Source organism: Ascidia mentula, chromosome 8, assembly GCF_947561715.1.
Source record: "Ascidia mentula chromosome 8, kaAscMent1.1, whole genome shotgun sequence".
NCBI lineage: Eukaryota > Metazoa > Chordata > Ascidiacea > Phlebobranchia > Ascidiidae > Ascidia > Ascidia mentula.
In genome coordinates, this window is record NC_138573.1 from 17,868,047 (window position 1) to 17,895,049 (window position 27,003).

Genomic DNA, 27,003 nt, shown 5'->3' on the forward strand with positions numbered 1-27,003 from the left:
TAAAATTGCTTTAAATACCCACATAATGATTGGCCCTAATAATAATGAGTTTTATCTTGAAGGTAAAACAAGTGAAACGGTTCTTGTTGACATTGAAACCACTCTGCAATTAAGCTATTCAAATACTATTTTTACCAATATCATGTGGGAAACTTACGAAGACAGCTCTGCCGAGTATTGACGTATCGCCGGATAAGGAAAGTCCGTCTAACTCTCTTCCAGCTTCGTGAATAACGCAGTTAGAACCTGCTTGCATTGTACCGAGGTTGCCGTGTGACCTGAGAATAAATATGTCCAGCGTGTAAAGCCTGTATTAACAATCACCGATTTTTGAGTAAACCAGAGGTTCCCAAGCCAGAAGTTCCGGTAAGTCTATGAAGCCATGTGCGGCGAACTTTGATTTGAAGCACAAAATTAATGAATGGGAAATATCGAAACATATTCAAGGCGGTCACAAACGATATTTTTACCCCTGGAAGCGAGAGCCGGCGTGTTTGCAAGCGGATGACGTCACCGGTTCCGAGTGGATATGAACTTTCACCTCAGAATTGGCTTTGACACCGGTGACGTGGAAGTCGGCAGTAAGTGTTCCGTTCTATAAATAAACACTTGTCACGTGTACTGTCGATTCATGGTTATTTTTCTTCGGTAAGTTGATGTGATCAATCATGTTTATTTTGCGCCAAAAACAACTACACAGATGAACAATGCACAAAAGAAATAGAATGACATGCGGGCACCGATAAAACCATAAGGTTATCGACTCGGGCGCCCGTGATTAACAATGTCATATCAAAATTTCTGGTCGTTACCAGTTCGTTAAATTTAAACGAAATATTAAAAATAACTTTCTCAAATTTCGAAAAAAACTGGGTTTTTGTGCTGGGTGTCGTTCCCTGTACCAAAACAGCATTGTTTACAAAACTTGTTTGTTTGTTAACTTCTACCTGTTTGAAACAAATGTGACCTCTGACATGTTTTCCACGAACTGAGCAATGTCCGAAGTGTTCGCCATCGTGATGAGCTGCAAAACATCAACAAGTTATCGAGTAAAAATGCATATTTTGGTGAAATAAATTGTTCCAACATTTCGATGAAGAAAATGACATTCATATAAATTAAAGCCCTATTTATATAGCGCCAGTCGTTTGTATGTTGCATTGTTGACCCTTCAAATAATATTGCCCTCAATGCCCAATGGAAACAATTCCATTTGATAGTTTGTAAAATTACTGTAAGCCACAACTTACCAGCAGTAACAGCAACCGAAACAATGATCAAGAATGCTACCAACTTCATTTTGAATTTCCTCACTAATCTCTAGATTCTCAACTCGGGTAAAATTCTGCACAAAACACGCAATCTTTTATAAGACTTCGTCTGGTCTGCGAGCCGCTAAATCTGTGTTAAGTATTTTCGAGTGTTTGCAAATTTGCGACGACTGAAAACTACAGCGGTTTTTCGATGGTGGACGTTCGGTCTTAGCAAATACTTTTAAACCTTAAAACTACATAAGTGCGACACGTTGTTCTCTGCCTCCTTTATTCAGCAATTACCTGTACAGAGTCTGCAAGCAACGAACTTGGTGCAGCAAGCACTAAACAAAGGTGCAGGTTTACAAATAGAACTAGCAGGCCAAGCCATATCCGCTACTCGCTCTACAATACAGTCACAATTGCGGAAGCAACATTTCGTTTGACAATGTTTGGCTAGACTTTTGGGCGCCATTTCTGCTGTGACATGCTTTGATTGCTACATCTTGCAAAAATCAGTTTGTGTATCAGTCGAAAATCACTTGAAGTCGAATTCAATAAAAATCAAACGAACTGCATAATATGCACAACGCTGTCCCGTATAGACTAAATTGCTCACTAAGAATGACAGACCAACGTCAGTGCGATCTTTTAGTGTGGACTAGTATCGTCAGTTTTTGTGGTCTAACTATAATTTGTATTAAAAAATACGAAACTTTGTTAAAACACAAGCACATGCCGTCATCGACTGAAGGTATTTTGAGAGCAATGCAAACACATTGTTGAGAACCGTGTTTTCTAAACTTTCGGGGGCTCACGACCTGCTGTGATCATCAGCATTGGTTGGCGAAACATCACATTTTAGTGTCAATGTATTTCATTGGAACACCACTTATTTACAATGGTAACTTTTATGTCGACTGTTACAAACCCTTGTATTTATTACCTACTCATATTTGCGACTCTACACGACGTATATCCGATTGTTTCATAACTTGTTGTTAATTGACGAAACCTATTTCTCAGCCAGGACACATCGGTTGAAAAAAATGGTTAAGAAATGAGCTTAGAATAAAATTACATCGTTTGAAGTTTTATTGGCAATCTGCATATCCTTTAACGGAATTCCATATTTATTTATTTTTTCTACGGTGCATTGGTGCTGATGACATTTAATGAACCGTGACATAAAAGCCTACGTATAAATCAATGGAGCATATTAGGGGAAATCCCTAATGACAATGTTTATTGTTTTGTTGTGGGGAATTAAACCACCGTCATCTCGGCGAAATGGAAATTGGTTAAGACCGAAATTATTTCACGCATGAATAAACACGGCTTCAAACAATTGTGTTCACACAAAATAAGCATTAACTCACGAAAAAAACAGAAATGAGTTGTAATAACAAACATTTCAATCAGCAAGGTCTCCAATATTTGCAAAACAATATCTACACTTTAAAATTGCAATTTTTGAACACCTATGAAGTATATCGCAAAGAAATGGGTTTGACTGCGCTTACGCTGTGTGAATCCCAGCATTCGCGTATTTTCGGCGCTGCATACAAGTGTCAATTTAACAATGTTCCGGGACATAGGATTTTTTAAAAATTGGTGTAGAATAGGCTTAGAACATGTAGATCACATTACAATAGCGTTTTTTGAACACCTATAAAGTATATCGCAACGAAATGGGTTTGACTGCGGTCACGCTGTGTGAAGCCTATTTTCTATGGTCCGGAACATTATTAAATTGGCACTTATATGCAGCGCCGAAAATACGCGAATGCTGGGATTCACACAGCGTGACCGCAGTCAAACTCATTTCTTTGCGATATACTTTATAGGTGTTCAAAATTTGCAATTTTAAAGTATAGATATTGTTTTGCAAATATTGGAGACCTTGCTGATTGAAATGTTTGTTATTACAACTCATTTTTGTTTGTTTCGTGAGTTAATGCTTATTTTGTGTCAACACAATTGTTTGAAGCCGTGTTCACTTATGCGTGAAATAATTTCGGTCTTAACCAATTTCCATTTCGCCGAAATAACGGTGGTGGAATTAAGATCACCAGTCAGCTTGCGTCGCAGAGAGTGGAGCTTCGTTCAGCGATGGCATAGTCCAGCTGTGAAAAACTGTTTTGACACCAACCGGTGTAATGGATCAAGACACAGATGCAGATATTCTCATCAACAACGAAATCAACGTAAATTAGTAGAATGGATATTTTTTCAAACGTCTGATTTAATTTTTGCTTGTTTCTATTACAGGAGAGTGAGAGTGATAGAAATGAAGAAAAAACCTGGTACAGGTTGTATTGGTACAGGTACTACGTCGTTATAGTGTTTGCTTTCTTTTCTGCCATTCAGGCGGGGATTGCAAACACATGGGGTCCCATTAGTGTGTCTGCTAAAGCTGCTTTGAACTTCACCGACAGTAAGTTAACATTTCATCACAAACTCCTACAAAAAAAGCATGTATTTATATAGTTAATAATGAACCTTAAGCAATTTTCATTATCATTGGAAGTATTTTGGTAAAATATATACCGTGTGTATAAATGCAAGACTGAAAAAAAATGTCAGATAAATCTTACATACACTTTTACAAAAATTTACAGATAATCCAAGCAAAAATAGTTTGCCAATGCATTAGCATACTAAAAACATTTCGATTGTCCGCGCATTGTCTGTGCAATTAACAATCTTTCTGATCTGGTACAACTGAATATCAATTATATTTTACACAACCCTAGTGCCATGTCATGTAAGGATTCTACAATAAACTGATTTTACGGATTTACAGAAGACATTGATTACTTCACAAGTTTTCCAGCTGGAGTTTTGCTCATTTGCACACCACTGTTCATAGTTTATTTGGACAAATGGGGATTAAGAATGCAATTTCTGTTTGCCTCAATAAGTGTGACTGTTGCATCGATTCTTCGGTGCCTTCCAGCTGGTGAAGTCGCAACAAAAATGTAAGTTTAAAAATATATTTTACTAAAACAATACAAGTACAGTTTTGGTGTGATATTCTGATTATTTTATGATTTTGTTTCAATGAAATGCCATAAATGTCACTTAATTAGATGCAGTATGACTATCTGTAAACTTCATCAATCACACTTTTTATTTCATACAGATTAGCCCAAGTTGCACAGTGTTTTGCAGGAATGGCCTTAATCTTTGTTTTTTCCGTTCCTACAATGTTATCAAATGTGTGGTTTCCACCAAGTCATAGAATAACTGCTACATCTTGTATGATTCTCTCAGGAAATGTTGGTAAGATATGCATTTCCTTCTTTATGTGTACTGGTCATATTTGTGTGTGACAGTCTCTTAAAACTGCTTGCCTAAAGGGTTAATTTTCAGCTTCTTTGTTGAACCAAAGATTGTATCAGGGCCGGTCTATGCTTGTGGCAACAAGAGTATAAGTTTGATCTCTTTTGGAAACAATTCTTGCAACATTACAAACATTCAGCAAATGAAGTAATTCCTTGTTTATCTGCAGCTATGTATTCAATTTAAGGCTAATATAATTAATATACATACATATTTTTAATTTAAGGCCAATATATATACAGCTATGTATTCAATATAATAAAGTTGTAAAAAAAGTTTTTTTGTGGAAGACAACATCTAATTATAAATACAGGCGTGAAATTGGGATTGTGATGTACATGTACTGTGGAATGGCTCTTGCAGTGCTGCTTTGTGTTATTGTAGTTTTCCCCAATAAACCACCAACAGCACCAAGTCCCACAGCAAGTGCAAGTCGGCTTGGCTTACTAGTAAGTTGAATGTAAAATCAACACTGAATATAAAGTGTTGCGCCGACAACAAACCACTCGAAAACTTCATGTGGAAGAATTTGTGTGTGACTGTTGACCAGATTCTGTGTTGATGAAATACCTAGATGCAAATTTGAAATGGGCATAACTTGTAGAAACGTTTTGTGAAGCCTTTGTAAACTTAATATCACATATGGCCACTGTTTCGACCTATAAGGTCTCATCAGTGCAGCTGGTGTGACTTTCAGACGACTTTGTTGACCAAACGGCTGCACTGATGAGACCTTTTAGGTCGAAACAGTCGAAACGTGACAGTGCACATTGCCAATCTGCTGCACAGTCGAGTTTGTTGCGTGCTTTTGTATTTACACTTACAAGTGCAGAAAATCCACTTTCACACAAATGAGTTGTAGAAAATGGAAGTAGAGTGCGCAATGCCACGCTGCCAACATTCTTGTACAACCGCATGTATTTCACCCAGAAATCTGTGAGAGGCATGGCTTCGAAGTCGTCTTTTGCGGACGAGTTAAACTTCAATTCCAAGAATTCTTCCTGCAAATCATCCGAAAGAAGGTCTTCATTGAGACGAAAAGGATTTCTAGTCACCTTCCAATCTGGCAATTCAGTGCTAGCGAGTTCTGGGAAATACCGTTCAAATTCAACAACCAAAAGTTGAAGATGCGCTTCCATTTCGTTCTTAAGCTCGCCCTTCAGGTCAGCATCGTTTTTATCGAGGGCTGCATCTAGGATTGTAAATGAAGCCACATTCCCACGTTAAACCCGACGAAGCCACAGTCCAGTTTCGCTATAAAACCACGTATGATATCGGTGTGATTAAAGCGGTTGCTGTTCTTGCCTTGCAAGTGACGATTCAGTGTATTGAGGGCTTCAAAAATGTCAACAAAGTATGCCAATGACATTTGAAAGCCATCCGAGGTGAAAGAGTGCAATAGATCATGTTTCTCGTGATATTCGAGAAATAACTCCACTTCTTTTCTCATCTCACAAACACGAGCCAACATATTTCCCTTTGACAACCAACGAACAGCCGTATGAAACAACAGAGTCTTGTGATCCGAATCCATTTCCTTGCACGACTTGGCAAACAACCTCGTGTTAGCACTTGCCGTGACGAAGTTGACAATGTTCATGACTATTGCCAGCGTATGGTTTAATGCAGTTGGTAAAGTCTTGGATGCCAGAGCTTACGGGTGGATTACGCAGTAAGTGCCGACTGCGTTTGGACTGTTTTCCTTCATCCTTGTAAAAAATCCACTTCCACAACCATCAGTGCAAACACCTACAAGGCTTTTCCATCTTGAAAAGTTGTTGTCAAAGTAACAAGCAACAGTTTCGAACAGTTGGTTTTTTTTCAGTTGGTTTATCATCGATGCCTGTTTTAATAGTCGAATCTGACAGTGAAATCTTTTCCAGCTTCTTGCTGCTTGTCTCTCCCAGCACAAGACTGGCTGCTTTTAGCATGCATGTTTTGATCAAAGCTTCGCCAATATTGTGGGGTTTCTTTGCCTTGGCAATCATGTACGCTATTTCAAAAGAGGCTTCTACTACCTCAGCAGATGACGTTTGACAAAAGCTTTCCTCTCCCACAATTTTCATTTTCTTAAAAGAATAATTTTTGGTTTGAAAATATACCAATAGTTTTTGTTTCAAGCTGGGGTGTTTTGTATCAAGATGGCGTTGCAAGCGACTTGGCCTCAGTGCGTCGTTGCTAAGTTTTTCGAAACATATTACACATTGTGGTACAACCAGACCTGTAGACGTAGCATCAGTAAACACAAACTGCAAATACTCTGCACTGTACTTCCTTTTTTAACATTCATGTTTTTAACTGTTAAATAATCAACTTCGGTCGTAGACGACAAACAAGAAACAACTACGCAACTTATGGCGCCCCCCCTTGTAAACCTTCCACGCCCCGCAGTTTAAGAACACCTGATCTATTGTGGTACTACAATATCACTGCAGTGACTCAGATTAACCATTGGACAAGACTAACAAGATATACCTGCTTTTTTTACTGCAGGCTTCCCTAAAGCATCTACTCAAAGTTGGGGCTTTTTGGGCAGTTAATGTTACCCAAGCTTGTGTTATTGCAGCCTATTATGCATGGAGTGGAGTGTTTGCAGATTTGTACAGTAACTACAATGTTTCTCAGGTACAAAAAGTTAAATTAACTTTTTAAGTAATTTTATGAATCAACTAAAAGGTATTTCCCCTTTTTAGTGGAAATGTTGTGTTTATTTACATTCCCTGTGTTTTGTTAAATTTACAAAATAAAATTTTCGTAAACTTTGTTTTTTATGATGTAGGCTGTTTCCGGTAACATAGCTACCTTGATGAATGTTGCAGGTGTAACTGTTGGTTTCTTTATTGGATGGTAGATATTTACTTATTTTTTTACCCATAAATTAAAATTTTTAACGAAAAGAAAAATATTTCTTAAAAGTTTTTTTTTATGTCTATATTTTTCCATTCTTTTTATTAAAGGAGGAAAAAAAAGATCACTATAGAGAATTATTTTGTATTTTTGCAACATATGGGTTTCAAGTTTTAATTGTTTTTTTCTAGGGTGGCAGACCGATTCAAAAGCCACATGAAGAGCATAATAATTGTGTTGTTGATCTTTGTTTTTCTTGCTTTCGCTTACCTTGTTGTGGCCACTATGGGGTGGATAGACTGGGAGCCGTTTCATTTTACAGAAGGTATTTGCCATGTACACCAAATATATTTCAGTTGGTTTATTGGAGAAAACAATATTTTGTATTGGTGAACTTTATTTGACAATCCACATGTATATTTTTCCAGTTACACTGTATGTTTGCTGCATATTGATTGGAATATTTGTAAATTCATCATTACCTCTACTTGCTGAGTATTCCGGTGATCTTGCCTATCCAGTCAGTGAAGGTACAAGCACTGCTGTCTGTATGTGGTTCTCCATGGTTTTCCAAATCACCTTCATCACCATTCTTTCGAGTACAAACGGTGAGTCAGAATCAATAGGAAATTAATTTGAAAAAGATTTAAATTGTTCATGAAAGCTCATTTTCAGATCAGCTAATCGCCAATTATCTGTTGCTGGCTTTCAGTGGAATTGCCATTCCCTTTTTTGTGATATTTGTACCTCGGAAAAACGTTCGCATGGAAATTGATGCTGTGCAACCCTAAATAATGTGTTAAGTATCGCGCTTTCCTTCATGCAGGGTCATTTTAGCTATTGACAGCATAGCTTACTAGTGCACTTATTTTATTGTTTTATCTTTTTCTTCGCGTGGCAATTGTTGCCATTCTTTCAGTGTTAATACAACGTACAGATAAATGCGTCCTTCATTCTCATTCTTGTAATACTGCTGCATACTAAAACGACTATGAGCATGAATTGACCAGGGCAAGTTTTGCAGCAATGAAAAGAAAGCCAATATACAAAAAGTTTTCTACTATAGGGCCCCTGGCACACTTGACCGATTTAATTAAATTTGGATCAAGCACATTTTGTCGTATTTTTTCGTGCAATGCAAACACATTGTTCAGAAGAGTGGTTTTGAAACTTTTTGGGGGTCGCAACACACCGTGATCATCAGCATTGGTTGGCGAAACATCACATTTTAGTGTCAATGTATTTCATTGGAACACCACTTATTTACAATATGGTAACTTTTATGTCGACTGTTACAAACCCTTGTATACATATTACCTACTCATATTTGCAACTCTACGTAACGTACATTCGATTGTTTCATAACTTGTTGTTAATTGACGAAACCTATTTCTCAGCCAGGACACATCAGTCTGTGACGCGACACGTGCGGCGTACAATAGGATTCCCCGTTGCTGCTTTGCTGAGGCTAAGTCTGCTTGCGTGTTCTTGCTGAAGACTACTGGATTTGACACTCCGTGGCAGACTTATTTATTAATGGAAACACACGTTTGCCATACCAGGTGGCTTAAAATTTTATTTGTTCCAAGCGCGTTAGTGACTGAGCGAGTAACTTCTACCGCGTGCCAGTTGTTAGTTAAATGACCGAGACTAGTTGGGTGGCAGAGTGAAAATGACCGAGAATAACAACGAAATGAATCAGAGAAAAGTGCGAATCAATGGAGCATATTAGGGGAAGTCCCTAATGACAATGTTTGTTGTCTTGTTTTGTGGAATTCGTGCCGAAGTCAACAGTCAGCTAAATATGTTGAGAGTGGGACTTCGTGCGGCGATGGTATAGTCCAATAAACAGCTGTGAAAAACTGTTTTGACTTAAACCGGTGTAATGGATCAAGACACAGATGCAGATATTCTCATCAACAACGAAATCAACGTAATTAAAAAAATGGATATTTAAAACTAATTTAATTTTTGCTTGTTTCTATTACAGGAGAGTGAGAGTGATAGTAATGAAGAAAAAAACTCGTACAGGTTGTATTGGTACAGGTACTATGTCGTTATAGTGTTTGCTTTCTTTGCTGCCATTCAGACGGGGATTGCAAACACATGGAGTCCCATTAGTGTGTCTGCTAAAGCTGCTTTGAACTTCACCGACAGTAAGTTAACATTTTATCACTTATTCTAACAAATAAAAACTTCTTTACTATACACACACTATGTAGTGTTGTACATATCAATTATATTTTTCACAACTGTAGATTGGAAAAGTTTTTTTTTGCGCAGTGGATTTCGTTTCGGCGATCGTTAATTGTGCAGACGATGGCAACGTTTTTCGTATGGTAATGCATTAGCTCATTAATATTGTGCGGATTATCAGTAAATATTCGCTAAATACGGCATTTTTTCCAATCTGGGCTCCATGTCATGTAAAGATTCTACAATAAACTGATTTCACTGATTTACAGAAGACATTGATTACTTCACAAGTCTTCCAGCTGGAGTTTTGCTCATTTGCACACCATTGTTCATAGTTTATTTGGACAAATGGGGATTGAGATTGCAATTTCTGTTTGCCTCAATAAGTGTGGCTGTTGCATCGATTCTTCGGTGCCTTCCAGCTAGTGAAGTTGCAACAAAAATGTAAGTGTAAGATATATTTTATTAAAACAATACAAGTACAGTTGTGGTGTGATATTCTGATTATTTTATGATCATGTTTTAATAAAATGCCATAAATGTCACTTAATTAGATGCAGAACCACTATCTGTAAACTTCATCAATCACACTTTTTATTTCATACAGATTAGCTCAAGTTGCCCAGTGTTTTGCAGGAATGGCCTCAAGCTTTGTTTTGTCCGTTCCTACAATGTTATCAAATGTGTGGTTTCCACCAAGTCATAGAATAACTGCTACATCTTTTATGATTCTCTCAGGAAATGTTGGTAAGATATGCATTTCCTTCTTCAATGTATATTGGCCATATTTTTGTGTGACAGTGTCCTAAAACTGCTTGCCTAAAGGGGCAATTTTCAGCTTCCTTGTTGAACCAAAGATTGTATCAGGGCCGGTCTATGCTTGTGGCAACAAGACTATAAGTTTGATCTCTGCTGGAAACAATTCTTGCAACATTACAAACATTCAGCAAATGAAGTAATTCCTTGTTTATCTGCAGCTATCTATTTAATTTAAGGCTAATATAATTATAAATACAGGCGTGAAATTGGGATTGTGATGTACATGTACTGTGGAATGGCTCTTGCAGTGCTGCTTTGTGTTATTGTATTTTTCCCTAACAAACCTCCAACAGCACCAAGTCCCACAGCAAGTGCAAGTCGGCTTGGTTTACTAGTAAGATAACTGTAAAATCAACACTGACTGTAAAGTGTTGCGCCGACACTTTAAAAAACCTAATGTATAAGAATTTGTGTGTGACTATTGACCAGATTGTGTGTTGATGAAATACCTAGATGCAAATTTAAAATGGGCCTAACTTGTAGAAAAGTTTTGTGAAATATTCGTAACCTTAATATGACATGTTCACATGAGTTGCAATTATGTTTTAACTGCAGGCTTCCCTCAAGCATCTACTCAAAGTTGGGGCTTTTTGGGCAGTTAATGTTACCCAAGCTTGTGTTATTGCAGCCTATTATGCATGGAGTGGAGTGTTTGCAGATTTGTACAGTAACTACAATGTTTCTCAGGTACAAAAAGTTAAATTAACTTTTTAAGTAATTTTATGAATCAACTAAAAGGTATTTCCCCTTTTTAGTGGCAATGTTTTGTTTATTTACATTCCCTGTGCTTTGTTAAATTTACAAAATAAAGTTTTCATAAACTTTTTGTTTTGTGATGTAGGCTGTTTCCGGTAACATAGCTACCTTGATGAATGTTGCAGGTGTAACTGTTGGTTTCTCCATTGGATGGTAGATATTTACTTATTTTTTTACCTATAGATTAAAAGTTCAAATTTAAAGAAAACTCTATCTTGATGTTTTTTGCATGTCTATATTTTTCCATTCTTGTTACGGAAAGAGGAAAAGAAGATTTATAAAAGAGAATTATTTGTATTTTGTCTTTCTGTATTTTCTTTGCAACATTACCCATTTTAGATTTTATTTATTTTATCCAGGGTGGCAGACCGATTCAAAAGCCATGTGAAGAGCATAATAATTGTGTTGTTGATCTTTGTTTTTCTTGCTTTCGCTTACCTTGTTGTGGCCACTATGGGGTGGATAGACTGGGAGCCGTTTCATTTTACAGAAGGTATTTACCATGTACACCAAATATATTTCAGTTGGTTTATTTCAGAAAACAATATTTTGTATTGGTGAACTTTATTTGACAATCCACCTGTATATTTTTCCAGTTACACTGTATGTTTGCTGCATATTGATTGGAATATTTGTGAATTCATCACTCCCTCTACTTGCTGAGTATGCCAGTGATCTTGCCTATCCAGTCAGTGAAGGTACAAGCACTGCTGTCTGTATGTGGTTCTCAATGGTTTTCCAAATCACGTTCATCACCATTCTTTCAAGCACAAATGGTGAGTCAGAATCTATTGAAAATTATTCTGAAAAAGACTTAAATTGTTCATAAAACGTTGAAAACAGACTGTTTGATTTGCAAATATTTATATCAAACCAAAAGTCAAGCATGACTCTTGTTGTCTTAAGAAATAGCATGGGTTAAATTTGGACGACGACGATGTTAAAATGAGTGTAAATTTGCCTCGTGCTGAAGCCCAACGCAAACTTTATCCAAAAGCGTAATTTTGGAAAGAAACGTGCCAAAGCGACATTTTCTCGTCACGATTTATGCGACGCACTCATGCCAGCTAACAAACTTACTTTTGCAAATTGTTACACAACACCGTAAAGAATAATCGACATTTTGGGGCTACAAAGAATATAATAATTACCAACATAATTTTTTGTGCTAATGGGTCATAATTTTATGTTATAATCACTCGAGCATTCGTTGCATTGTGTAAAACATTTAATGCGTGTGTGCGTTAAGCAAACCCCGTTTTCCCATGCGAACTGTCAGTAGCAGTCCATGTTACAGCGTAAGTTGCTTCCTGTACTTTGCTCTGTCTGTTTGCAAGCTCATGCCTCGGGGATTTGCTCTGTACAGTACAACTGCTTACACGTCTAAAAACGTGACAAACAGCTTCTGGGCACACAAGCCCAATGGGTTTACTGGTCTTTTGGATTCAAAAGACAACAAACTCTTAATTGAGGTTCACGGACGTAGGATACTCCACAAATATCTAACAATTATATCAGTGAAAAAAGTGAGGCACAATAAGCACTACGCTTTTGAAATTGTCATGGAAAAGCGTGAAGTTAAATAATATCGACACAAAACTTATATGCGTTGTGTAGTTTAATAAACATTTTCGTAAGTACTTGTTACAATTGATTGTTTACAATATATGATTTTACATCTCTTTGTTAAATATAAATACTGCTCATTTTCAGATCAGCTAATCGCCAATTATCTGTTGCTGGCCTTCAGTGGAATTGCCATTCCCTTTTTTGTGATATTTGTACCTCGGAAAAACGTCCGCATGGAGATTGATGCTGTGAAACCCTAAATAATGTGTCAAGTATCGCGCCTTCTTAAATTCAGGGCCATTTTAGCCATTGACAGCATAGTCTTACTAGTGCACTTTATATTGTATTGTTTTATCTCAATGTTCCAATGAATTTTCACGTGGCAATTGTTGCCATTCTTTCAGTGTTAATACTCGTAGCAACGTGCAGATAAATGTGCCTTCCATTCTCGTTCTTGTAATACTGTTGCGTATATCAAAAACGTTGCCAGGACAAGTTTTTAGAGCATTGAAAAGCAAATCAATGTACAAAAAGTTTTCCACGTTCCGGCCTACTTTTGAGCACTGAAATGGTGTCTTTTCAAGTAAAGTCTATCTTTTTACGACCCCCGGGCCATGGGCAGATTCAGAAAAGTGATCTCCGTTTTCTTTAACATTTTGTGCTTGATCCAGTCGTTCTCAGTCTTCCCGTAACAGCTCAACCTAACTTTTTACGTATACCAAGTTCTACAGCACGAAGGTGAACTAACTGTTAAAGAGACCTTTTTGTTGTAGTAATAATAACCACTAAGTACAGGATAAACTCCCTGACTCTTTAGCTTAATTGGAATAAAAAACTGAGGTACCCGAGCACCTTTCCTAATTTGCGGAAATACTGCAAATTGCAAAAACCGGTAAGTGATCCCAAAATGTTCGTTACTGCATCCCCTAGGTTTAACACTTAACTAGGTGGTACGCGTCGAATTTGTTTAACCTCCAAGTTGTACGCGAAAACAAGAAAGTTGGGAATCAGTCCTTTTTTACCTCGCTCACAAACGCTCCACTGACAGCAGCTAACCACGTATCACAACCACCAATGTTCATGATTGCATTTATTAACACTTAATACAATCGCTGTGGTCTACCCATGGTGCTCTTCAAATGAAGGGATCGCACATTTTGCCAGTTCTTCTTCAACAAGGAAACCTACAAAGAAAAACAATAACCCTATCACAATTCACTATAACTAATGTGATTGGTAACTTCACAAATTAACATTGTGCATCATGTGCTGCTAGACATACTACAGTTAAACACTATTCTGGCAAAATTTAACGATTTATGCTAGAAGAGCAGTCTTCTTTAAACTCTGGAATTGAGTTTTGTATCACAGGTTACTATCAAACTTCAGGTACAGAGAAACCTGTTGTTAGCGAATCCTTGAACATTTTGCTGTTGCACATTTTCTACACCTCTCTGACATACATACCAGGAAGTTCTAGCTATTATGTGCACACAAACACAAAGCACTTTTAATCATATTGAAAAAACATACCAAGAAGTTAATGGCCATGTTGAGGTTTTGAACCAACTCATCCTCACTCATTTTCACGTTTCCCACGGCAACCGCAAGACAAAGAACTTTCTTCATTTGGAACTTGATAGTGGACTTAATATCCTTGACCTACAGCAATTGCAAAGGAGGTATGAATAATATGTTCCACAAACAAAATCAAATTCAATGAATGAAATCAAACCTTTTGTATCATGGATTCCTGGTGAGTAATCAATGTGGGAAACTTTCCAGCTTTGTTCAAACCAGGTCCAAGAAGCCTGGGGATCTGCTTGATGAGAGCCTCAGAGGCCATGAAGGCATCATACTTCTTAGCTGCAAATTTAAACAGTGTTAAAGCAAGAAAACACAGCAGACCACATCACAAACATTGTTCACACAAGCTTCCATAGAGCGTGTTTACATCACCAGTTATTTTATTAAAAATTGTGCCTTTGTTAGTTGAATAAAAGAAAGTTCATTGCATATTTCGAAAAATGTGTGTGGCAAGCAACCAACCCAGTTTTTTGACAAGTTTCTTGTCCTTGTTTAACTTTTTCAGTGCTTCTGTGTCCATGCAGGGAATTGAGTTGGCGTTTGCCTCATCACAGTGCTGGGCATCACCAAGAACACAAATTCTGTACTTGTTGCGTGGAACATGGGGCAACCTTTAATAAACAAATGTTTGATGAAGAATAGATGACCAAAACCAAAAACTGATATTTTGGTAAACTTTGCAAACAGAATATCCAACAAATACAAAGCATAAACGTATAATAATCCAATAAACAAAAACAAGAAAACATCATTTGCCCCCAGAAATGTGGAGTTAACATTATTTACATACATCATTGATGATTTAAACGCAACATATTTCTGTGTTGCTACCCAGTATTTAAGACCCAGGGTAAAGGTCCGTTCAATAGCCCTATTATTGAACTGCCAACATTGTCCATGTGGACAAATTGGTTGTTGCTCAAGGTATTTTCCTACTTCACAGTTCCAGAGAAACGCTTGTCCTTCTGCGGATCATAGTTCTTCAGGGAAATCTGTAGTTCTACAGTTTCCAGAAATTTGCGAGGTTTATCTCCAGAACCTTTCAGTACGGCTCCAACACACTCGTAAAGAGTGTCTCTCGAAACTTTGCTGCAGTGCAAAAAATTATATGCATTAAGGGACTAATAGCTTGGGACGCTGTAACAAACTATCAGACTTCTATGTCATAGTTGCTGACAAACATCAAAAACTACATTCATTGTCTTAACAGACGTAAGTGCTGTTAGCATGTACCCTCAGTAAAGTTCTCATCTTCAAAGTAAATTCCGATAATACATGCATTTTACCATCATTGGGCACAAGCAGTGATAATTCTTGAATACCTCCATGCGATTTACGTAAGAATTCATACACAAATACCGCTGATTTATTCAGATAAACCCACCTCATTTTCTCTTGATCCTTCCTCGGCCAGCGCGCAAACGAAAAGATCGTGCTTGACTACGTCACATGCCGGCGATATATGTATGTTTGATCCAGAGCACTAGGGTCTGAATACAGTGCGCTGATTTTTTTCAAAACAAACGAGATTTAAAAGTATTTTAGAAGTTTAATTGAAATTTGTACACTTTTTACTCTCTTATTTCAATTGGAACGTGAAAGTAGTGTTTTGCTCAATAACAAACGTGACTTGACACGTGCGATACAAATGAGGCCACGCGATACACGAACCGACCGGTACATTTGTTGTTGTTTACTTTACGTGCCCCAGTTAGTTTCGTGTAATGGTAGGCTTACAAGTGCTGTGCACTACAGCATGTGCTATTTGTTGCACTCCTTGATTTAGAGCTATATTTGCCAGTGCATTAGATTTTTTTTCAAAGAGTTTTGAAGCGAGTCATTAGAATCACCTGTTTACTACATTCATAATGTAAATTTGAGAGGTAGCCTGTGTGTTGATTATGGCAAAATTTTGCTTTGCCCCCCTTTTTTACTCCGAACGAAAACTGCTATAAATTGCTTTTGTTGCAGACTTTTTAAAATAGGATAATGCTGTTACTCAACAGGCAAGATGCTGTGCAAGAGGATGAAGATGGCCTACCCAGTCGTTCTAGACTGGATGATTTGACAAAAGCAATAGCGAACAGTCGATATTTTTCAATTCCTATGTCATTTAAAGTGGTTGGAATATGGTTTATTGTTTTGCTTGTGTCGGCTATCTCATCTGCCCTTGACATACGTCCAAGCTATTTTTCACAAAAAAGAAACTTTCTCAACATGTTTTTTGTTAAAAGAGCATGGGGATGGACTCTTGCTTTAACTGGCTCCTATGCAATAGTAACCTCATTTGTTCATGGCTGTGAATCTTGGAAGAAAGCTGTATTTTCTACTGTACTGCGATTAGCTGTAGGAACATTGGTCTGGTACCTTTGGGTGAATGTTGTATTCCACTTCATTGAGAATTTGACAGGAGTTTGTATCAGCAAGGAGAGAACACCAAACCTAAACATAGACACCAAAGTGGATTGTGTTAAGTTGAAACAAGGATATGTTTGGGAAGCGGTGGACATATCGGGTCATTGTTTTTTGTTGACATTTTGTATTCTCTTCATGAAATCAGAATTAAGTCTTCAACTCAACTGGCATAAAATACCCATACATGCAGCTAGTTTTAGACCAATTGGTTCAAAATCATTGACCAACCTTAAATCGAGATACAAATATACTTTGCCTGTGGTACAAACTTTATTCCTGTTAAATTTTTTGTTTGGCCTTTTGTGGGAGTTAATGTTGCTTGCCACTTGCATTTATTTCCATTCATTTTACAGTAAAGCGAGTGGTGCTGCAATAGGCATTTTCTCCTGGCTTGTTACTTACAATGAGTGTTACAAATGTAAGTTTCCTTTATCTGTTCCAGGTCATGGTCCGCTTGGTGACCTGTTTGTTAAAAACCACAAAAAAACTGACTGACTAGATGTTTTTAACAGTGTTGAATACTTCAATATGATTGACTAACATTTCTACCATTAAAATTACAAAAATGCATTAAAAGTTTTGTTTGCAAACAGTGCTCTAATTTACCTTATTACATCCAGGCTGCATTTTAACAATTATATTGAAACAGTGCAAGTTTTATCAGAGTTGCTGTTGCATTTAATTGTTTGAATTGAAACGTTCGTACTGTGGGATTTGAATTTTTTGTGGTTGTGTTTAGAAAATATTTGACCTGCAGTAAAACAATAAGTCAAAACCAAAGTTGCTATAACATTGTATAGTCAAAAAGGAAACACACATACCTCTGTCATATATGTATTACACGTCAAATAAATGCAACCAACAAAAGAAACTTCAATGTACAACGAACTTGCTAACAAAACTATGGTTATGAACATCTTCTTAATAGGGGGCACATATTGTGTGAAAGAAGGAATGGAGCAATTGCTTAAAGCAGCGTAACAAAAAATTACATTGCAATAACTCTGCTTAACCAGCCTTATAATCCCTGCAAACGTTTTGAAAACGAAAGCACTACAAAGGAAAGACGGAAAGATTGCTTTACAGTGTCATGTGTCAAAAAGGTGTAAAATGTGTACGTTTTTTGAACAACGCAAAATCACTACTATAGGATGAACTTCTACTGTTGTACGTTCACTGAACTAAATGTAAAGCACTGTTGGAACGTTTCAGCAACAACACAGTGGTAACTAAAAATGCATACACATGAAATAACAAGGCGCATATCATATTATCAAGCAGTACACGGGGTATATGTTGTTTATGTCCTCTCGCCTTTAGGGCTGGACATCTGCTGCAGCATCATCTCCACATCCGCGTTCATCTGAAAACAACAATTGCATGAAAAAACCGGGATTGCGCAGTAGTAAATGCAGTCCCGATGTTAGACACGTTCCCAAAACTGTCTTTATACAAAGGGACTGAACTACGCTGCAAGACGTTTGATTGACAAGTATTTCAGGAGAATAAATCCGGAAATCCTTTGAATTTCCACGTCAGTCACAGTTTTTCTGTGGAAGTTGTCAATGTGGTTTGTCGTTCAACCATTTTGATCCTTCTTTAACCAGTGTTTCGGAAATTCCACATTGGCTAGGAGGTGCAATTGCTACAGCATGCTTACAACGTAACAATTTCTAACCTTTACATTCCCACTAATACAAATCAAAATGCACCGAGTGTGTTTCCATGCAGTTCATACCTGCGTGTTCACTGCGTTTGGTTTGGCAGCCGTGGAGTGTGATTGTCCACTACCAGGGGATAAAAGGGTTTCCGAAAACCGGAGTGAAGTAGGATTGTGGAATTCAATGTTGATGTTAACTTGGTTGACATCACCCGATTTGGCGGCTGCAAAAGGTTTATTGAGACTCACATGCACAAATGCAAAATTTCTGTGGGATGCAAATGTCACACTACGCATTTTTGTAAAGAATATTTTTGAAAATCAATATATCCTACCTTTAAATCTTTACAAAAAGAGGACCCAAATGTAGGCTATAACCCACGTAAAACGTTATGACTCTAGTTTGCGATGCCACATAGACCTATTATTTACATATTGTTACAAATGGAATTCAACTTTCCATACTCCTTTGTAAAAGATTCCCAAGCCACTGATTAAACACCCCTTATAAGGTTGTTTGGCCATTACAACCCTCCCAAAAAGTTGTTTACTACATTGTCTGAGAATGTTATAACAGGAAAATTCCCAATCGCTGTAGGTTTCTCCTATACCCGGAGTTTCCAACTTTTGCTGTCAAATTTGTTGAACAAAATATATGTGTTCCCCCATTTTACAATTTTAAGTAATACTTGTGCAGATTAGCCACCGTTTGTTGCACTTCAGATTCGACAAAGTAATTTTTATCCCAACGACATTTCGTTGGTCTATGTAACTTGCCCCTATACTCGGGACACGGCTATTCTACAATCAAGATCAAACAGGAATAAACCAGATTCGTAGATCTACCGAACCACATGCTTTCATAACTTCCATGCCTTATTATATATAAATGAATACTGGTAAATGTGTACCAACATACAATCCGAGCAATCACCTTTCAAGGCAGATTCCTTCTTGTAATTTTCGAGCATTTTTTCAACGTCAACCGATTCCACAACTTTCACATCTGACTTCCGGTGTTTCTGTGCGTTGGAACCAGTTGAAGATTTCACTTTCTTGCCGAAAGCCACTTTGCTTTTGTGTCGTTTCACTTTCTCGACTGGACGGTGTTCGTCTATGGATTCGACCACAGCCCTGTAACAGTTTATCGCATATTATGGTTTTTCATCATTATTCCACTTTTCTGTTCATGGGTCGGAAGTTATACAAATTCTCCGGGAGGTCCAATGGACATGACATGAAATGGAGAAAGAATATTACACTATACAGTGAATTGAACCTATTACTGCAACTGAAAAGTAAAACAATAGTAAAATTACGTAAAGTAGCAGTATTTGAACAATTTTGCGAGGAACAAACGGGCCAGATTTGGGACGTGGGCCGCAGCTCTCCCATGTCTGCCCCACAACATGTTGTAGAGTATAATATGTAAATAATCTCCATGACCTGTACCGAAAAAACGATTCAAAGTACAGTTTCAAACTTACTGTGGCGGTGATTTCGCTCGTATATTTTCCTCTGGCTTTTTTGACACAGGGAGAATCAGTCCTTGTAAAGCTGCCCGTTTAAGGATGTCTCGTACTGCAGATGGGTCGTTCGGATCGATCTAATACAAACATTGTTAGGGGTTAAACAAATGCTGAAACTATTTCGGTTGTGGTGTCGCACGTTTGGAGACAGACTGTACCATAGTTTCACATCTTACTTAACTACGAACTATATTTGAAGTTAAGTAAGATGTGGAGCTATAGTATTGTCTAACGCCAAAAGTTGAATATCATTTTACTGTTGGTACGTCGAACTCCAATAGAGTTAAAAATACGGTCATATGGATTGGGTTTCGTAACCAGTAATATATTTCCAAACAAATTATTTAGTGTCAAAATGGATGAAAATTTACCGATAAACGTTAGGTTAAGTCGTAAGTATAACGGAAACTTCCATAGCACGGACGTCCAACCTTCTTTGAAGAAGGGCCACAAGCAGTTTGCAAATACATTAGATGCTAAAGTTTAGTCATTTCGGAAATCTTTGCAGGTCAAATATGGCCCGGAGTGCACTGGGCTGGAAACCTCTGCACTTATAATTTATCGACTCACCTCTCTAGTAAGAACAGCGATGAAGCATCCGTTCATATCGGGTGACTGTTTCATTCGCAGAAATTTTTGCTTGAGTGATTGAGATCGGTAACCTCTCACAACCATGACCTCCTTTTCACCCTCTTTGATGTCGTTTGACGTCAGTGGGAGAGTGGGGGGACACACCCGGAAAGGTTTGACCCCCTCCATTGTCTCGCGCTGCCACTTGATAGCGCTGTTCACGGGTTGTTCGTTCTCAGCGGGGTGAACGCTTCGTGTTGCGTACACCACAGCTTGAATGTCGGGGACTACATATAAGGTACAGAGTTAATAAAGTAAAATCCTATTACTGAGGTGGATTTCGAGGCGTTGATCACAAAAAAAAAGTAAAAACTTTTGGCGTTGTTACGATAAAGTGAAGTTTTTGATGGCTAAATTTGGTAAAGTCTTGAATGCTTCATGGACCGAATAGATGTAATATTAAAAAGGTGAAGTTCAGCGTTTAAGTTGGTCGACACAGTGAAAACTGAAGCAAAACCAACTTGAATAAACAGTTTTGTTACATTTTTTCAACATAAACTTCCCAGTAAATTCTTACATTTCAGCGCAGTTCTCAGGGTCTCCAGGTGGGACTTCCCCGATTCAGTGGCGTGATTGTGTCTTTCTCCGTGGGAGAGATCTCTTAGCACCGAGTAGTTTTCGCTGTCGCCCTCATTCAACATGAAGTCAATAGGATTCGCAACCGCCGTCCTTGTGCACTGCGGGGTCACCAATATGACCTTGACCGCACCGAAACGCGGATCTCTTTTCACGTCCACGTTCTCGAACTTCTCGCTTAGAAGCTTAACGTCTGTGGTTGATACAAAAGTCATTTAAAAAAATGTTTTTGAATTCTACAAAACGACCTTGTGGATATTCTGAGGTCATATACCCACTACCCAAAACAAGTTCATGTTTCTCACAAATATAAATTACAAAATATAAGTTTAAATTGAATAATGAACTTAAACAAAACGACCTTGTGGATGTCCAAAGGTCATATCCATTAATCAAAGCCTTTAGTTAGTTTTTGACATTTGTCACTTAGCCTACGTATGAAACATATGTGTATGTCACTGCAGATGCTAACTCACTTTTGAGGTCCAAAAGCTTCAGCAGTTGGTTGAGCTGCTCTCGGTGACTCTCGCTTCTCACTCCAAATGCGAACACGGTGGGTCGTCGCATTCCTTCGTCCGAACTGCTCTCAGATTGCGTGTCGTCACTGCTCGTTGCTATGCCGGTCCGAAACCTGGTCACGTGACTTCCGTACATCAGCTCCTTAGCATCCATCTTCTTCTTGGTGTAGCTGCATTGAAACGTTTTTTAAAATTAGTAAAAGCACTTCTTTATATTTTAAAACTTTAAGGTTGGTAACTGCCTAGCAATCAACACAAACACAATAAAGTTCTGATGAACAACATTAAGAATTTTTAGCCATGCAACAAATACAAATAGCTTCTTTTTACACAGGTATTACAACAACTAAAAGGGGAAGAAAAGAAACAAATACCTAGACAGTTGTCAAAAATATTCTTTGAAGAACAATTGTAAAGTCAGGTTTAAGTATGGCATGTTATATGAGGATGTAAACTGCTTATAGCCTTACTTGTGAAGATACATTGCCAAGTGGGCTGTGGTCAGACCAGACAAGACATCAGTGTGGATCAGATCACATTCTGAATCCTCAGTAAGCAAAGCTGCAACCGAACAAACAGCCAAGCTGCTGGTTTTGTCCTGCAGGAAATATGGAAGGCATAAATGACCAAACAAATCTGGTACCACAATGCAAAAATAATAAACATACACTGTTCAGATTTCTTGCATACTACCATAATCCATTGGAAATGTATAATTTGTCATTAAGCATGTCTAGACGTTTAATCTTTCGTGGATAAACTAAAATATGTTACTTGCTTTAACAGAATATTTGTACACACCAAAATTACAAGCTCATAAATTAGAAATGCATGCAATCCACAATAAACAGATCTTTATTAAAGAGGATTGTAGTGCTTTAAGCTGTTTGTTCAATACTTTGTGTAGGACCTATCGTGTGTACATAACACTGTGAATTGTTACGATTGCTTTGGGCACAACATTAATATGTAGACGTTTGGTCAGTTGTTAAAGCTGAATTGCAAAACACAAAGTTCCGTGAAATGCACACTTGCCATACATGAAACTGCAAACCAGGAATTAATTTAGTTTCACAAGCAGTGACATGTGAAGGGAATTGAAAGTAATAGTGCTTCTCAAAGGAATAAAGTTTATGGCAAACACATAATTTAAACTGTGTCCCAGTAAGGAAGAAACACTTTTGCACAAGGTTCTATTTCAAAATGAAAAAGTGATTTTAACGCCTAAAACAAGCAGAATTTATTATGGCAAAATCCATGTGTATGAAAACAACTTGTTTGTTTTAGTAAGGCCTGACAAAGAACTCTGTGAACATAAGAAGGGAATGGCATTGTGACCTCACAAAGAGTAAGTCAACACAGCAGACATTATGAATATTTGTACAGTGGTTGATGGATGACTTGGACAAGCACTAGAACACTTATCTGAGAGCTCTGCACATGGTTATTTAAGCCAAGCAACCCTGTGTCAATAGTAGTGGAACACACAATCTTCGTTCAGGTTTAAATTACACTAATATAAGTTGCTCTTCTAATGCATAAAATGTTCCCATTGGTTTGGTGGCGGCCGGATAATAAACTTGGTTAACAGTAATGTTAAAAAAAAATTGACCTGGCACTAATTTATACTTTTACAATATTAAACTTTGCTTACAAGGACCTCAGTAACAACATTTCACACAACTTTAAGAAAAAAAAAACTACAACCAGCTAGCAGAACCTTGTGCTTCACGAAAACATGCTTGTAAAAATTATTTTTGCTTTGGTTGTTACCTTATTTAAACTTAAATGTAACTAACACTTACCTGCAAAACTACAAGGCCTTTAGTACATACTCCCAAGCATTTGAGTACTTCTTTTTGATCTCTTGGAAATAGTAGGATGTCATCACAGTGAGTGTCAATCTTGTAAAACTTTCCACGGGGTGGAAGTTCTTCTTCTGCCTCAACAAAACTATTATCCTGTAGCTCCTTCAACACATGGTGCACACTGCATGAAAGTGTTGGTGTGAATTTATTCGTGTTAAACGAATCCTGCCATTCTTTCACACACATTACCTTGTTTTAGCTGTGTTCACCCATGCATATTGTGGCAAGGTAGAAGCACACTTTTCCTGTTCCCTTACTGACTCAGGGAGGATATAATCAATGGATAGAGACTGATTTTTTACCTTAAAATCGAAAAGGGGGTCCAGTGAATTAAATAGCTCATGCAATTTAAGCCATTTTTTTGATTACTAGGGCAAACAAGGGTGTAAAAAAGTTAAGATTTTCCAATCATCAGCCTTACTTACAATAAAAATAACGTTTAATAGCCCTAAAATTAGTACTTAAATGTCTCTTAAAAACCAGTCACACTCATTACGGGTTAACAAGGGGATCTTGACACACTTTTGAGGCAAAACAATGGACAATTGTGGTTACATCACAAGGGTTCTCTAAATGCACTTGTCATTGAAGAGCTTTCACTTAGCGTTTTGTTGGGGGAATTTAACAGTTTACAGAAGAAAATATTTGTAAATCAAACATTTTTACATGTATTTTTTCACACAACTTTAATAATCGGACATACCCGGCATCTAGCAAGAGCAGCAGCCAGTCTGATTCTGTGATCCATGAGACTCTCCTCCACATCCATGACATCTTTTACTATTTTTTCTCCAATAATTCTACATCTGGGTGCCCATTTTCGGTTGAGAAAGTCAAACAGCATCACCACCACAAGAGCTGTGGTGTCATCAGCCTATCAACACCATTATTTCCCCCAGTGATTTACTTGTCTTCACAATCGTTCATAAAAGTTTTGAACTTACAGTAGGATGGGAAAAGAAGTATCCACTATCCATTAGAATCTCTTCCAGAAGTTCTTGGTCTAAAAATAAGTGCATGATATGAAAAGCAATGCTCAGAAAAAATTAACAATGCTTACATTTCAGTGTTTCATAGGCCAATTCATAGGCCTGCTGCTTTATTTTTTGAGTTTCAAACAGCGGTTGTCCAGTCAGTAACTCTATAGGAGTGTACTGCACCAAGCACTCTCCACTGACTTTGCGTATTGCCAATCGTTCAAATATTTCTGCTGCAGACACATACACCTGATATTGATATCCATAATGGCCGCCAGACAAAAAGTCTGGAATGCTCCGAGCACGACGTTGATACTGAAACATATTGTGCATTGCAGATGTTAGAAGAATATCAGGTAGGGAAATGTGTTTTAATACTATCTAACCAAATTCAATTTTATTAAAATAGCTGCTAACAAAATTCCATACATAGCAGTATTCTCAGTATGAAAGATCCATTTGAGCTGAGAATTTGTTTTTGTTTAGGATTTTAGTTTTGACTTGGGTCACTTGGAAATACCTCCATGCCTTGCATTGTCATCCATTGTGGCATTTTGCCAAATGGTGAGCTGAAAACCGTTGTGTCGCTGTGATGAGTTCTTGGGTTTTCAGTGGACCAAAAAACTTTGTCCGTTGAAAATATTAGTTTTTGTGACGGGATTTCTACAAACATAAATAGTTGGTGTTCAAAAATCATACTATGACAACTTTTGGCATCTGTGACAAAAATTTGTATTTTGCAGGTTAAAATGTTTTTTTTTTACTTGACTGTTAAAACTGGAATGCAGATGGTCAGTACTTAAATCTCTTGTGACACCAGTGTCCAGTAAAGGACCATTCAAAAAGCATACTCCAAAGTACTTGAGTTTAGTGAAGTGGTTTCACTGTGGCTTACCGCGGTGATTCATGAAAAGAAAGTGTTTGTGGAAAGGTGCATAACAACATAAACTGGTGTAACATGTGCCATGTGTGACGTAAGTTGAGTGCTACTGGTAAGTGTGCTGTTTACGCAAGCAGTTTAACAAAGAGCGTTTAAAACCAATGTAAATACACACAACCAACAAGGTACAATTAGTTTGATAGGAGAAAAGTGTATCAAATATTTGCCACTAACTTACTGTCTTTATCGTTTTCTCCAATGGAAATTTCACTTGATGTAATTGAACCAGAGGTGCGCACACCTCGGTGACTAAAAACAAAAAAGGCATTGTTATTGCGAATAAACAAAAAAATTTACCTACAACAAAACAAAAACGAACAGCTAACTCATATTGTGTTGCATCCAGGCATGTTATAATTTCTCTTCTACATGTCAATAAACATAAAAGAAAAAACTTACATGATTTTTAATAAATCAGGCATTTTTCAGCAGTAGTTTTCTCTCTAAAACTAAATTCAATACTTATAAACTGCATGGAAATGTAACAATTATCTAACCGCCTGCCAATGTTGGCATGCCCACTTCTTCTTTTCACTGTTTTAATCATCTTAGCTCTTCTTTATTCTAGCCTCCTTCATACAAGTTTTTTTCCATGTTTTCTTTCCTTAACACATTGATCTCAACTTCATCTTACAGAAAATTTTGCGATAAATATGCACTAGACTTACAAGAGAATCTGTTTTTTACCCTTACCACTAGCAAGCAAAACTTTTTTGATTAGGAGTTCCAACAAGAACAAAGGACAACAGTCTGATGCTACCAATTGTATTACCACAAAAAAGCACTGAAGTTGATCGGTAACTTATAATAGTATAACATTTCAAATGAAATTCTACACTTCCTGCATCATGTTAGCTGTTGCGTTATGCTGTCAATAACTTTGCAAGTGATTAATACATATCAGTGTCATTGCACTATGAATGGATTTCGTGAAAAAGGTATTTTCTGTCAAATAAAATGGAAAACATATTTACGCAAATGGTGGCAAAGAAAAATATTTTGAAATTAGCGCGCACGTAGACAAAGCAAGTAACAAAAGAACCCACAACAATACGTACCTCTTTTCTGATCGGCCTCCGACGTAATTTAAAACCTCTCCCTTCGTGCCGACTTCTCACAACAAACGTGACGTCATTCGCGTACATTCGCCTTGGAAACCACAAGGCATATTATTTTTATGATTCACCGCGCTTTTTCTCGAAAACAGCAATGTAAGTCACAAAACATATATTTTATTTTTCTTTCATACAGAACGATACTTAATTAACGTTGGTAACAAAATGCATGCATAACAAATATCTTTTTTTTTCGCTTTACCATCATCCGTAAAATTAACGTTGCCGCCATTTCTTGCAGAATTTGTTTGAGAACTTACCAGTTACCTAATTTTCTTTTTGTCAGAATCAGAAAAAGGTGCGATTGGTTCGTTAGATCTACAACGGTTTGTTTGTCGTTCATTGATTCTATATTAATCAGAATTGCTCTTCTGGCACTTAGTTTCTAACGTGTTTATTGGAA

The 27,003-nt window shown here is 37.4% G+C and overlaps 6 protein-coding genes across 10 annotated transcripts in view; 3 read left to right on the forward strand and 3 right to left on the reverse strand.

Moving 5' to 3' along the window:
* LOC145912533 (uncharacterized) overlaps positions 1–27,003 on the reverse strand; it is a 52,196-nt gene that overhangs the window by 449 nt on the left and 24,744 nt on the right. Inside the window, exons 1-5 of one of the 2 annotated variants that reach the window (XM_083000033.1) lie at positions 1,557–1,613; positions 1,251–1,345; positions 948–1,024; positions 471–595; positions 158–278 (exon numbers count right to left, since the gene is read on the reverse strand). In XM_083000033.1, coding sequence (XP_082856159.1) covers positions 158–278; positions 471–595; positions 948–1,024; positions 1,251–1,299 — 372 coding nt within the window. In that variant the 5' untranslated portion in view covers positions 1,300–1,345; positions 1,557–1,613. Of the gene's footprint in view, positions 1–157; positions 279–470; positions 596–947; positions 1,025–1,250; positions 1,346–1,556; positions 1,614–27,003 lie in introns of those variants that run through there. The other variant, XM_083000034.1, reaches the window with a different exon arrangement.
* On the forward strand, positions 3,325–8,360 carry LOC145911691 (solute carrier family 49 member 4 homolog). 3 transcript variants are annotated; one of them, XM_082999105.1, is made up of 11 exons: positions 3,325–3,460; positions 3,525–3,690; positions 4,060–4,234; positions 4,399–4,538; positions 4,616–4,745; positions 4,912–5,047; positions 7,092–7,223; positions 7,378–7,445; positions 7,637–7,770; positions 7,874–8,053; positions 8,121–8,360. In XM_082999105.1, the coding sequence occupies exons 1-11, from the start codon at positions 3,413–3,415 to the stop codon at positions 8,234–8,236; spliced, it is 1,425 nt and encodes a 474-aa protein (XP_082855231.1). In that variant the 5' UTR covers positions 3,325–3,412; the 3' UTR covers positions 8,237–8,360. The 3 variants fall into 3 exon arrangements, with proteins under 3 accessions (XP_082855231.1, XP_082855232.1, XP_082855233.1); XM_082999106.1 differs by having other exon boundaries at positions 8,126–8,360; XM_082999107.1 differs by having other exon boundaries at positions 3,413–3,460; positions 3,528–3,690.
* Positions 9,218–13,232, forward strand: LOC145911784 (solute carrier family 49 member 4 homolog). The gene is made up of 11 exons (XM_082999224.1): positions 9,218–9,378; positions 9,436–9,601; positions 9,911–10,085; positions 10,249–10,388; positions 10,467–10,596; positions 10,659–10,794; positions 11,016–11,147; positions 11,302–11,369; positions 11,576–11,709; positions 11,813–11,992; positions 12,930–13,232. Exons 1-11 carry the CDS (start codon positions 9,331–9,333, stop codon positions 13,043–13,045), a joined length of 1,425 nt encoding a protein of 474 aa, XP_082855350.1. The 5' UTR covers positions 9,218–9,330; the 3' UTR covers positions 13,046–13,232.
* LOC145910394 (large ribosomal subunit protein uL1-like) lies at positions 13,861–15,795 on the reverse strand. The gene is made up of 6 exons (XM_082997502.1): positions 15,757–15,795; positions 15,309–15,461; positions 14,835–14,983; positions 14,521–14,651; positions 14,319–14,447; positions 13,861–13,969 (listed from the first exon to the last, which is right to left on the reverse strand). Exons 1-6 carry the CDS (start codon positions 15,759–15,761, stop codon positions 13,886–13,888), a joined length of 651 nt encoding a protein of 216 aa, XP_082853628.1. The 5' UTR covers positions 15,762–15,795; the 3' UTR covers positions 13,861–13,885.
* On the forward strand, positions 16,348–17,503 carry LOC145912762 (acyl-coenzyme A diphosphatase FITM2-like). The gene has a single exon (XM_083000348.1). It carries the CDS (start codon positions 16,362–16,364, stop codon positions 17,280–17,282), a length of 921 nt encoding a protein of 306 aa, XP_082856474.1. The 5' UTR covers positions 16,348–16,361; the 3' UTR covers positions 17,283–17,503.
* LOC145912761 (putative methyltransferase NSUN7) lies at positions 17,606–26,426 on the reverse strand. Of its 2 annotated transcripts, XM_083000345.1 has the most exons (16): positions 25,885–26,425; positions 25,664–25,734; positions 25,066–25,208; positions 24,629–24,860; positions 24,513–24,571; positions 24,272–24,442; positions 23,758–23,870; positions 23,506–23,689; positions 22,171–22,298; positions 21,659–21,870; positions 21,124–21,375; positions 20,547–20,833; positions 19,935–20,053; positions 19,382–19,581; positions 18,526–18,671; positions 17,606–18,150 (listed from the first exon to the last, which is right to left on the reverse strand). In XM_083000345.1, exons 1-16 carry the CDS (start codon positions 25,905–25,907, stop codon positions 18,088–18,090), a joined length of 2,403 nt encoding a protein of 800 aa, XP_082856471.1. In that variant the 5' UTR covers positions 25,908–26,425; the 3' UTR covers positions 17,606–18,087. The 2 variants fall into 2 exon arrangements, with proteins under 2 accessions (XP_082856471.1, XP_082856472.1); XM_083000346.1 differs by lacking the exon at positions 18,526–18,671 and having other exon boundaries at positions 25,885–26,426.